This window comes from Octopus bimaculoides, chromosome 19 (assembly GCF_001194135.2).
Source record: "Octopus bimaculoides isolate UCB-OBI-ISO-001 chromosome 19, ASM119413v2, whole genome shotgun sequence".
Taxonomy (NCBI): Eukaryota; Metazoa; Mollusca; class Cephalopoda; order Octopoda; family Octopodidae; genus Octopus; species Octopus bimaculoides.
The window spans coordinates 51,931,714-51,945,121 of record NC_068999.1 but is presented as its reverse complement, the minus strand read 5'-3'; the positions used below and the strand labels follow the sequence as shown (position 1 = coordinate 51,945,121).

At 33.4% G+C, this 13,408-nt stretch overlaps 1 protein-coding gene across 1 annotated transcript in view; it reads right to left on the bottom strand.

The window, feature by feature from the left end:
• Nucleotides 1-13,408, bottom strand: part of LOC106876560 (ras-related protein Rab6) — a 158,661-nt gene that overhangs the window by 65,642 nt on the left and 79,611 nt on the right. The window contains exon 2 of the mRNA XM_014925533.2: nucleotides 8,751-8,809. Within this exon, the coding sequence (XP_014781019.1) occupies nucleotides 8,751-8,809 (59 nt within the window). The remainder of the gene's footprint in view (nucleotides 1-8,750; nucleotides 8,810-13,408) is intronic.

Here is a 13,408-nt window from a genome sequence, read left to right as displayed (position 1 = left end):
CAGCCGGACACACATGACCAAGGCTGTGTAAAGAGAGAGAGTAAGAGTAGCAGAGGGAAAAGAAGGGGAGGAAGTAGAATAAATGTGAGCAACGAGAGGTAGAGAGAGAGAGAGAGATAGTAGTAGTAACGGTGAGAGGTGAAGGACGAGTAACAAGAGATAGAGAGAGAGATAGTAGTGACAGGTAGAGGCGAAAAACAGTAGAGGGAAGAATGAGAGGGGGAGATAGATATAGAGATAGAGAGAGTCACGTTAGAAAGATAGTTAAAACTTACTGTATAAAGGTCAATGAGTGCGTTCTGTTGTGATACAAACAATATATGAGTATATGCATATATATGTACATGTATGTACATACCTTCATCTACATGTACATATAACACACACACACAGAACGGACTTCTTTTAGTTTCCGCCTACCAAATCCACTCACAAGGCTTTGGTCAGCTCGAGGCTATAGTAGAAGACACTTGCGCAAGGTACCACGCAGTGGGATTGAACCTGGAACCATGTGGTTGGTAAGCAAGCTACTTACCACACAGCCGCTCCTGTTGATTTTTTTTTAAAGACTATATTATAAGTAAGTGTGGCATGGCTGTTTGGTAAGAAGTTTGCTCCTTGAGCACATGGTTTTGGGTCCAAAAGCTCTGAGTGAAGTGAATTTGGTAGATGGAAGCTGAAAGAAGCCACTCATATATATAAAAATAAAATATATAAAAAAAATTATATATAACACATAAACAGAGCCTAAAAGATTGCTTTAAGATACATGGCGTATTTTATAAAAATGCCTGTTCAAGTATCACAGTAGCACAAAACTATTAGTAGCTCTTTTGGTTGTATATTTAATTTGATGTGTTTGTGTGTGTGTGCTGCACACATGCATATAAATGTATTTGAATGTGTATTACTGGTCTTCTTGCCGTGACGTCACATGATAATTATAATGTCATGCAAGTAGTGTCCTTTGATCCTTCGTTTCCAATCTTCCGTGAAAACATATCTTGTCAAGGGGAAATATTACCTTACTTGGAAACAAGTGAAGGTTGGTGATAGAAAGGGCACCCGTACATAAAAAAAAAAGTTCACCTCAACAAACTATGTCTTGCTCATTCACGTATAGAAAAATGGACGTTAAAACAACGATGATAATTACAAGTATGAGCACGTGAAAAGCAATTCAACATGCTTATGAATACATTATGGTTGGATTGGTGCAGAAAAATTAAATGGATTACAAAAAAAAAAACCCATTGAAATGGAGTTGAGCTGGACATGTCTAGAAAATAAGAGACGATCAATGGACTAAAAAAAGCTGACAGACAAGATTCTGGGGCATCACAAAAGAAACAGAAACTAGTAATGAAATGGCAGTGTGGTAAGTTTGTTTTCCATTTGCAGGATTTTTGGTTCAGCCTCACTCTGTGGCACATTGGTCAAATGTCATTTTCTATAACTTTGAGCTGACCAAAGCCTTGTGAATAGATTTAGTAGATGGTAACTGAAAGAAACCTGTTGTCTGTGTGTGTGTTATTGTCTCTGTGCCTTGGCATTGCATGATGGTTGTAAACAAGTGTCACCATCATCCCAAGTGTTCTTCATTTCCAGTCTGCCATGAAAACAGGTCTGGTCATGAGGGAATATCACCTTGGAAACAGGTGAAGGCTGGTAACTGGAATGGCAACCAAGCGTAGGAAAATGGTGCTGCAACAAATTGTCCCAGTCATGTGAACATGGAAAAGTAAATGCTAAAACAATGACTAGGAAGAAGGACAAATGAGTTGGGTAAATTTGACAAAATGAAGACTAATTAGAGGGAAAGAATTTGATTGATATGCACTCATTTAAGTACTCAAGTTTTATTTATACAAATTTAGTTGAATATGCTAATTTTTTCATCATATAACTTAATAGGATCTTGATTAAATGAAATGTATCCTTACAATGAAACAGTTCCCATTTTCTGGTCAAAAGCGATGCCGTTAAATGGAAGAGGAATTAGACGAAATGTTTAATGCATGAACCAGGAAGTTAATTAGTTAGGAAAACAAAAGGAGCAGAGAATGAATCAAGTAGGTCTAGATAAGTAGCTTATACAGTTAGCAAGTGCAGCAGCAGAACAGAATAGAGTTGATGCAGCTCAAAACAGAGACCACCTCTGTGTATGAGAGAGAGAGAGATTGTGGGTGTATCATCAAAGATCATCTTTAAGCAATATGCTAAAATCAGTAAGCAGTTCACGGCTGAAGTATATCTTGGCTAATTGATAAATGTTACTGCGATTTATCAATTGTGGACTGTCGGACCCTTTAATATTGATTTATTTACCAGATGATTATAAACAATTAATTCAACTGACGTTATTAATAGATCTCTAACTTTAACACTAAATCTCCTGTGTTGGGTATAAATATCCCATATTCCAAACCCTAATAACACTAAAATTTCATCCCAAAATAGACTGGATTGTCAGAGTTATATATCATCATCATCATCATCATCATCAACATTTAACATCTGTTTTCCATGCTGGCATGGGTTGGACAACTTGACAGGAACTGACAAGGTCAGGGCGCCATATCAGGTTCCATAAAAGCATACAAAAGGTTCTGACAAGTCCAGTATGGTGATATGTTGGGTCAATAAAAAGAACACCAGTCCAGAGCAATGAATTGGTATAAGAACTGTAAGAATACAGAACTGATTCTTTGTATTTGTTCTAGTTCTTTGTATTTTGGGTTCAGTTCCTGCTATGGTCTATTTGGGTGGTAGACTTAACCTGTTGCCCAGTTTAACACCACCATCACCACTACCACCACCTGACACCTGGGTACTTGTAGCAGAGTCCACTATTGCAAACATTCAGGCCAAGTTTCCAGTTTGAAGATACTTGCCTCCCTTCCCACCAAACTAAAAGATAACAGAATAAAACTTGTGTAGATCCTCCTTCAAGTAGGTGACTGTAATACTGTTTGCTTATCTAAGTAACCCTCCATTCCCACACACACACCTCACAACTAATTAACTAGCCAAGTTATGATCAGCTGTTATATAATGTTGGTAAATAACAATTAAGTGCTGTTTTATACCTGAGTTAAGCAGATTGTATATTATTTCTTCACTGCTATCATTTTCATATATTTGCCTCAATAAAAGAAGAAAAAAACCCCACCACCACCACCATCATCATCATCATCAACTTTTCTATGCTTGAATGGCTCAGATGGAATTTGTTGAGACAGATTTTCTATCACTGGATGCCCTTTTTGCATCTATATTTTTGCACATATGCCAATAGCCATTCATACATCAATCTAAATATTTTAATATTGTACACTACACAGGCTTGGCGATAACATGAAGCATAATTTCTCATCCACCATATGGAATAATGAAGGAAAATAATTCTTCAACATTTGGGTAAAAAATTAAAGTACATTTTAAAAGCTAAAAAAATTTGTCATATTTATTTATTGAAAATTGCCAAACGCAAGAACTATTTTTATTAGCAAAGCAAAGAATTTAGTTTATTGCTGGCATTATCACCACAGAACTTCCAAATGAAAATTGTGATTCCACGATTTTCAAAAGAAATGCCATTTATTGATATGAAATTAAATATTTTCATTAACAGTCTATTTTCTATATTCAATAACAAGCCATCTGCCTATTCACTAGCTTAATTCCATTTCTCTCTAAACTCTTTACAATGTGATTCCACACTGTGCATCCAGATTAGCTGGATATTTTGTAGCTTCAAGACAAGCTGTGCCAATTCTTTAAATAGCATGAAGCCCCAAGAGAACTGTGTTCTAACCAATTATTAGGTGAAAATACCTAATTGTTTGTGATGTCAGGTTCCACTACTGCATATACATAAAATTAAATAAGTAATTCAAGTAGTATTCTTGAAAATTATTAATTAATTGATCAATGGAATAAATTATAGTTATTACCTAAAGACATTTTAATTGCATAGCAGCTATTAATATTACGATTTAAACAGAGCAGTAATAAAACCCTACAAGAATGGAATGCTTACAAACAAGTGTCTGAGGAACAGTATTCGGATACAACATAAGGAATTATCTGGGAGTGAAAACAGGATCTTGCATATAATAGCTTTAATTGAAATCTTATTTCTTACAGTGAAATTCTCTTTCCCAACATGTATGCCTTTCTGAAAGAACAATCCTCCTCCTCTGCAATGGCATCATTACTATCAATATATCTACTTTTCCATGCTTGTATGTTTTGGACAGATTCATGACAGTTGTTTTGTCATCTGACAAAACCTTTGATTTATGTTATGCAAAATGAAATGAACTACAAAGACAGTTTTCTGCAATTTTAGGTCAAGAGTTATTTTAGCAGTGAACTTAGAAGGCATGTTGTTGTAACAGATATCAGACTTTTTAAAAACTATTTTCTTTATCCTGAGTTTGCTGGCACAGTGTATCAATCGGCAGTCTTTCCTATTATCTTCAGATACTATTCATAAGTTAGGTAAGGGATTGAAGCAAATCTTTGTTTTGACAGATGGGTCTCATGTTTTAACTTCTGGCCTTTTGTTCCAAAAGTCAATAATGTCATTTTAAGGTTCTTAAGTTTTTGATCTCTTAACTCAAGAATATCACCTAAAGACAATTGGAATATCAACTGAAACTGGTTTCCATAAACACACCTACGATGAGGAATATCTCTTGAAAAATCTAACATTAATACAGACTCATGTCAGAAAGAATGCAAATTTAATAGTATAAAACAATTATAAATCAACCTTAACATAAATGTAACTTTAAACTATCAACTGGAATCAATTGAAGTGTGCAAGAATGAGGACTGCATTGGTGTGGATAAAGAAGTGACAGGATATACAAGCGGAAAGAAATTGTGGAAGAAGAAAACCAAGGAAGACATGGAGCAAAAGTGGTAAAAGCCGGACATCAGGAAACTGAACCTCACAAAAGAGAAGACAAATGAATAACAAATTCTGAGCTGTTGTTTTGGAAAAGAAACCCACAAAAGAATGGAGAAACAGTAATGGTGATGATGATGATGGAAAATCTATGTTAAGGACACCCTACAATAGCAAACATTTTTTTCATCAACTCCACAAACAACAAGAATACCTTACAAAAAGAAAGGAACTATCTTAATGCTAATAAGCTAAGTATATTTGATAGCACTTGCATTTTTTAAATTAAAATCTACAGATAGACACTTTCAAATGAAAGTTGTAGGCTGCATAAACTTCATACAACCACTTTGATGGTTAGTCAGTTTAGGAACTGCCGTTTATTATATGGGATTATATGGAATATAAAGATATCTCATTAAAATGCTTGATGAAATAGGAAAAATAACCAGCACAATAACATAACCTGACAATTATAATAAGAACAACAATACTCTGCCTGAAATAATAAAAGGGTGGTTTAGATTATTTCAAATATGTTCAATATCAGAAATAACTATTTTTCAGGTTAAATGTGAATATGAGGAAATATATCCCTAAGGGGTAGTTAAAAATTGGTCCTTGTAAGAACAGGGAGATAATTTTAAGCACTTTTAATTTTTGTTGTACAACCTTCTCCACAACTTGGAGGCATTGTTAACTAGCTTATTATGTAGAGATGTAAATTAAAAAGAAACATCAAGTGACACTTGGAACTGAGATTAATGGAAAATTTAATTATTGAGAGACACCAACAAAACAGTTAACTATAGAGAGCACTGACCACATATTTACATAATAAAAATGTGAGTGAGATACTACAGTGCCAGAAAGCAATGACAAAGGATATATTTCTACTGATGAAACCTAATAATACACAAACAGTTGTAGTAGTCTCCCTTGATTGCTAAGGCAAAGAATATGATTAGCTCATTTCTAATAACTTCATTTTACTGTACTGTTGCTTATTTCTGACATTGAAAACACTGGAAATAATCATAGATGGGTTTGAATGAAATAAGATGTTTAAGAATTCATTGACCATTATTGTATAGATATCAAAATAGTTTCAAAGGATTTTGCAGTTTTACAGAGAAAATTTGTTTTCAGAATGTAAAGTAATGTATGCATGTTTTCTTCTGAATTACAGTTTTGATGCGAAAACATAAGATATGGATTTATATATAGTGAAATAAATTTAAGAAACTGCTTTTTTAATGCTGTCAAGTTCTTCAGAATGCTTAGATTTCTTCTTCTTTTTTTTTTTTTTTTTCCTCAATTTCTTAGATGTTTAAACATTGAAGAACACAAAGCAAAAGAGAGGTAGTGCAACCTAGATAGATTATTGAGGGTTAAATAGTCTTTCATCAAAAGATAAGAATAACAGCAATGTGAGGAGATACATATTCATATATTTCTTAATGCAGACTTTTGAACTGCAAAAAATATTTCGACAAACGTTCACTGATCTTGATAAAGAAGCAGTTCTATAGAGATTATTACAATTTTGAAGTAACTTCAGAAAGAGTAATTATAGTTAGGTGCAGGCATGACTACATGGCATCTTCAGCAAGTGTTTTCTGCTATAGCCTCAGGCTGACTAAAGCCTTGTCAGTGGATTTGGTAGACAGAAACTAAAAGAAGCTCATCATATGTGTGTGCACGCGTGCATATACATACATATATATATATATATATATATATATATATATCTGTTTGTGTCCCACTACCACTTGACAACCAGTGTTGGTGTGTTTACATCCCTGTAACTTAGCAGTTTGGTAAAAGAGACTGATAGAATATGTAACAGGCTTAAATAGAAACAGCATGGAAGCCCATCATACATTATTATCATCACCATCATTTTAGTGTCCACTTTTCCATCTGTTTGAGACTGATTTTCTGTAGCTGAATGCCCTTCCTGTTGCCAAATGTCATCTATTTCCAGGCAAGGTAATATTTTCCCCATTTTTAATCATGTTTCTTCATGGAAGTGCTTCCACATGTCTACACACAGTTCCAGTGCAAGAAAAATCAGTAGAAAAGTCAGCGTAAAAATGATGATGATGGTCCTATTTTTAACATCATTACTATTTGTAACTATAAGATTGTAGTTTAAAAATAATGACTGATCATATAAAAGGGTATGGATTTAATACACAAGAAGTAACACTCCCTTCTAAGCCTTAAGGACATCTCACTTAAAACATTTTATATTCTGAAGAAATCAGAAACATCTCGAAAAATTTATCTTGAAGCAAGTATCAAAAAGAGAAAAGCTACTGAAGTTAAATAACCCAAGAAGAGAAAAATGATAATGATGTTTTTCTTGAAAAACATTTGCAATGAAAACCCATCTATAGCTTCAATTTTAATCATTTCCTTGAAACCTCCTTTTTAGAGACATACACTTAAAGAAAATTGAAGAAAAGCTCATTATCTTTGTTGAAATCAAGTGAAAAGGAATCTAAAAATGGAAATTATATGAAAACCTGTGGCAAATAACTTTCATTAATGAAAACTATTAAAGTGTAAAATTAAGAGTATAGATATTATTTGAAACTTTTAAGCCACAGAGGAAATAGAACTTCATTAACAAAATATCAATGACAACTTAGATTGAAAATACTAAAATTAGTGCGCAATTAGAATTTTGCTTTGCTTTTTTTGTTTTACTGCAAAGATAATGCACAGGAGATACTTAAATATCAAGCTAACAATAGATATTGTACTAGCAAATAGCATTGCTCTAAATTGAGTTGGCAGAAGAATTTTGATCAGCAAGTTCTACTTGACAATTGGGTTCAATCACAAGAGTGATCAGAAAGCATTAATGACACAAAGCCAGTCAAATGCAATTAGAATTACAAACATGTGCATGCATACCAACAGTCACAAAAGAATTGAGAAATATATTCCAAACCATACTTGGAAATTATTGAAAATCTGATCTGCAATTTTAGTAGCGCATAATGAAGTCACATTTCAAAAAGAAATCATGCAAACCCCAATAGATTTTGTTACAACCAAGCATCTTTTTTTTTCTTCTTTTTAATCATATAAAGATCAGTTCTGCAATTGTCAAAATTCAAAAGACTCAAAATCAGAAAATTCCTACCTGTTTCTTAATATTTAAGAAAAGGTCATTAGTTATCTAAGGTCAACAGGCTGTCCAAAAGCCGAAATCTCATCAAGCTTCTGTCAGAAATTCTAACTATGTCTTTGGGGCAAGGAGGTGTCTGTCACAACCCTCAAGCTCTCTTTACAGGAAGAAATGGAAATGAACATCTGTCAACAAAATTATGACTGCAAACATTAGCAAAAAGTCACACATTTTGTGGGAGACAGTCAAATAAATAAATCCAAAATCCTGTTTGGTACTTTCAGCAGATACTTTTTGTTTTCTTGGAGTATTTAAAAACATTTACATTAGAAATCACAGACATGTATAATTGTTCAGATGTTCTGACTGTCTCTACATATGAAGACTTTACTAGTGTTTTGCTATTAACAATAAAATACCAAATCCTCATTCTGTAAGAAATGCCATGTAAAATTCTTTAAAGTACAGTGGACTAAATAGACCTGCAACCCTAGATTTAGAGTTTTCAAAAGACATTTTTTCTCACTTGCTCTTCTCCACTTTATGGCAGTGAAGTTATGTATTTCTTTACTGGTGAGAAAGAAAAGAAAAAGAAAGAAACAGGTAAAAAAAAAAACTGACTGCAGAATTAAAATTGTGATTCCTTTTCTAAAACAACAACATTTATAATTACAAAAAACAGACACTTACCTGATATGTGTTATCAAAGCTATCGTACATGAACCTAGTTATGAGTGAAGTCTTGCCAACTGAAATTAAACCAAGAAATGCAATTAAAATCATGGTAAACAGCAAAATGAGGTGAAAGGTCTCTTTTTATATAAGTAATTATTTTAACACTGTTTAAATAAGGTAAATATGTAGCAATTGAATATAATGAATAAAACTTACAAATGTTTCCCTTTTTAGTTGCAAATTTGTGAAAATATTTATAAAAAATAAATTGCATAAAATGTGTGCAAGAAACTATTAACACTTCATGTCTCATGTTTAAATATCCTAATACATTATTAGGCACAGGTGTGGCTCTATGGTTGAGAAAGGTAGAGAAGCAGGTGTGGCTATGTGGTTGAATAGTTTGCTTCCCAACCACACGGTTCTGGGTTCAGTCTCACTGTGTGGCACTTTGGATAAGTGTCTTCTACTATAGCCTCAGGCTAGCCAGTGTTGAGAGTGGATTTGGTATTTGGAAACTGAGGTTCTATGTATGAATGTGTGTGTGTGGATGCATATATAAAAACCAAATTGTTGATCTGGCAAAATACATTCTGTTTACCAGGAACTAAAGAAAAATATTCAGGAAGGGTTGATGTATAATATATGGGGAGAAAAGTGGCCAGATATGGCTTCTTTTTTTTAACTTGTCCCTCCGGAAAGTGTGTGTGTGAACGTACATATGTTTGTCTCCTTGCCTTGACACTGCACGATGAAAATGTCTGGTCATAAGAAAATATTACCTTGCTTGGAAACAGGTGGGGCTGATAACAGAAAGGCATCTGGCCATAGAAAATCTGTCTCAATAAACTCTGTCCAAACATGCAAGTGGATGTTAAAACGATGATGATGCTGATGAGGAGGAGGTGGTAGTGGAAGAGGTGGCAAGATAGAAAAACTGAATGAATCAAACAGCTTAAAATGATAGAGAACCACATAAAGCTTTGTATGGTTAGCTGTTAATGCAATATTAATTTCAACAGCTACTTACATAATGAACTAAACACCATACGGATGATAGTAGCAATATAGAGAAAAATGGAAAAAAAAAAAAAATTCAAACAGAACTAATGACCAGTAATAACTCAGTGAGTGAGGTGGTTAACAAAACAAACTGATAAGCATAATAAATATTATCAGTAATTTTACTGGTATTCATTGAGTAATGAGCTGTACCTTCGTTTAATAGATAACATTGATTTAGATAACGAAAAACAAACAGTTCTATTTCACTCCAGTATTTGGAAGTATATACTGAATGTTTAGGACTGACAATTTTGAAATGATTTTAGTTTTACTACTACCAACAGTTATTCTACAAATGCATTCTACAAAGTATACCCTACTTTAGAATTTTAAAATCCTAGTAAATGTGCACATTTGCAGACAGCAGTAAAAACCACATCAACTAAATTAATCAGTTGATAACAGCTGAAGGAAAAAAAAGTGTGTTAACTGAAGATAATCCAGCAAAGTGTTTCATCAAAGTTTGCTATGATTGTTTAAAGTAGGAAAGTAATTGCTATGATTAAATTTCATGGGTGGGTTGTTTACTTCAAAGGTGTAGGTTAAGTGGCAAACAAAACATTTTCAAACAATTTTTGATAATATTGATAAAATAAGTTACTTTAGTCATTTTAACAGGGTTGAGGTGGCTGTATATTAACAGAACTGTGATGGGCATATGAAAAAAAAAAAAGGTATTTGCTTTCATCTGGCCCTTACCAAGAAATTTTTGTTTAGGTTTCACTTCAATATAATCGTTAATTATAGCAGAGTGCTTTATCATAGCACCGAATTCTTAGCATTTTCTACATAATAGTTAACTGGTAAAACATATATTGTATAACGCATTCAACAAGGCAGTATATAGACTGAAATATAATCTAGAATGAAGAAATAAAGCATATTTCTTTCCATTAGTCAGTGCTCACCTTGAGCAAAGGAGAGATTGCACAGCCAAAACCTTCCAGCCAGAGTTATAGTTTAAATACCAAAATGAAGGATATTGAATGACTGAGATAGTAGAAGTGCTTTTAATAAGGTTTTAATAGACAACACAGTCACAATGGTTGGCAGAAAGTCATATAATAAAAGAAAGGTGAACAACAAGCTATGAGTGGAAAATGTAAAGCTTGAGTTGACGCTGCCTTCATTTGATTTTGCATGAAGAAACTTAAGGGATCAAAATTATAGAGTGTAGAAATTAATTAGCTTTATATAGGGATATGACAAAGATTTCTGTAAACCCATTAAGTAATGATATTTCAATGTGGAATTCTATCATGGCTGAATAAAAATAAATTGTCAAAATAAATTCTCAAGTTCACCTCTTAGTAGAAGTACTGAAGTGACACAAGAAAATAACAGAAGACAAAAAATATTCCAGAGGATGGAAGCAATCAATAGCAAATATATAGAAAGATATTTAAGTCACATTCATGGTTATCTGGTGTAGCTAAACTTGGATTAGGGAAAAATATATCTTTTCTTTGAAAAATTTGATACTTAACTAGAAAAATCATCTTAAAAAATTGTTTTAACAAGTCAGAACTAATTATGAAGACATCATAACAGCTATTTCTTTTTTCAAGTTTAAATGAGGGAGGAAAAGAGGGAAAAAAGAAAAGTAGAATGGTGAGAGAAATTATGAAAATTTCTATTATCATATTTTTATACAAATATTTTTGGATGATAGAGTTTATCAAGTGTGGGAGAAGAAAAAAAACAAAAACAAAAAACAACCTATTTCTGTGGCTGTTTGAAGAAAGAAAAGTAATAGCAGATATTTTCGAACATACTCATTGTTCTGAAGTTACTTATTCCTCTGAGATTAAGAGAAATTATATTGAAGTATTTTGGGTGAGTATAGTGCAGTGCATGTGAGTGTTTTAGAGAATATATTTATTTGTTTATGGGAGACAACACTTAAGGCGACCATGCCACAGTCAATACCAATCTAATACCATTTACTTGAGATATATTTGCTATATATGTAAGGATATAAATGTGCAATGAGTGGAATAATGAACTGAGATTGATCATAAGTAAAGTAAATCTAAATAAACCAGTTGAGTCTAAGTGAATGAGGGAAACAATTAGGTATTTGAGGTGTTTGACATTGTCGAGAAAAAAGAAACTATTAAACATGATTAGAACAAAGTATTTTGCAAATTGTTGTTGTTTAGTCCCAGGTTTACTTTAATTAAGCAGATCCATGAACAAATGGCATCCAAGATCCCCCCCCCTTATTATTTTTCCTTTTTGTAGGACCTCTGTCAGTCAGTGTTGACCATGCATCTGTCCATATATGTGCAAGCAGGGGCAAGATTTTTTTGAGCAAGACTAGCAGTCACCCATGCTTGCAGATCTCTCTTCTTCACACCACTGGTGTTTACTTAAGAGAACGGCCACTGACATGGTCCGATGCAGCTTGTCACCAGTGTTGTCACAGGCATTGCTATCAAAATGCAAGGAGCCAGAACAAATACTTGCCCAACCCTCTAAAAGTTTTGCCAATCCACTGCCCTGAATTGATACTTTTATAACTGACCCCAAAAGGATGGAAGTCAGAGTTGATCTCAGCAAGATTTCAACTCCGAATGCAGACAATCAGAACAACTACTGCAAATCATTTTATCCAACACTTTAATGACTGATAATCTGATATTTTTTTTGGTTTTTATTTTTAAGGCATATGGGACCACATTACCTATCATACAACTATCAGACAAGACTTTTGGTAGCTTGGGGCTATAATAGAACTAACCCAAGGTGCCATGCAGTGCAACGGAACCTGAAGCCATGTGGTTGGGAAGCAAGCTTCTTATCACACAGCCATGCCTGCGTCTCATAAATTCCATACATGATAAAGCAGACAGCTACTGGCACATGGAAATTATAGATGTATCTCTAAGCCGGATTCGATTTCACATCAGCTGGATAGACAGTGCAGAGAATTCCCATGGCAAAGTAGACAGATGTAGTTTGAGAAGTTGGGATTTGTGAGGGAGGACGGGTAAGTACAAAAGAGCAGTTGCAGAGGAAGAGCTTGTTTTAAAGACATGTCAGACAGGAACAAAAAGCAAAGCAAAAGATGTTAAACCACTTATAGTGGCCATGATGGACATTGTAAGTAAACAAGGGAAACCAAACTTGAAATACCTTTGTTCTATTTGTTTGATAAGAAATTTAATTTGAGATTCTGTATTGAAACTAAGAGTTTTATTGCGATAGAATAATTTAATACACACACACACACACACACAGCCACACATGGTGTTATATTTACTTCTTTCATTATATATTTCAATAAAATGGAATAGAATATTATGCAAATAGCTTGTAAATGCATGATGAAAGAATTTAATAGTTGATAATTTTAAAAAAAGGCAAAAAACAAAAAACAATAATGTAATAGAACAGTAAATGTATGTTTTAAATAGCTAATATAGCTACTAAGATGGATCTTGAAATCACCAGAATATACCACTAATTCAATAGCTTTCTAAACATACTATACCAGAATCTCTTTTGCTCTTTCTTTATACATAAATATATGTGGACACCTATAAATGCATTTATATGCACGAGAGAGAGAGAGAGAGAGAGAGAGAGAGAGAGAGAGAGAGAGA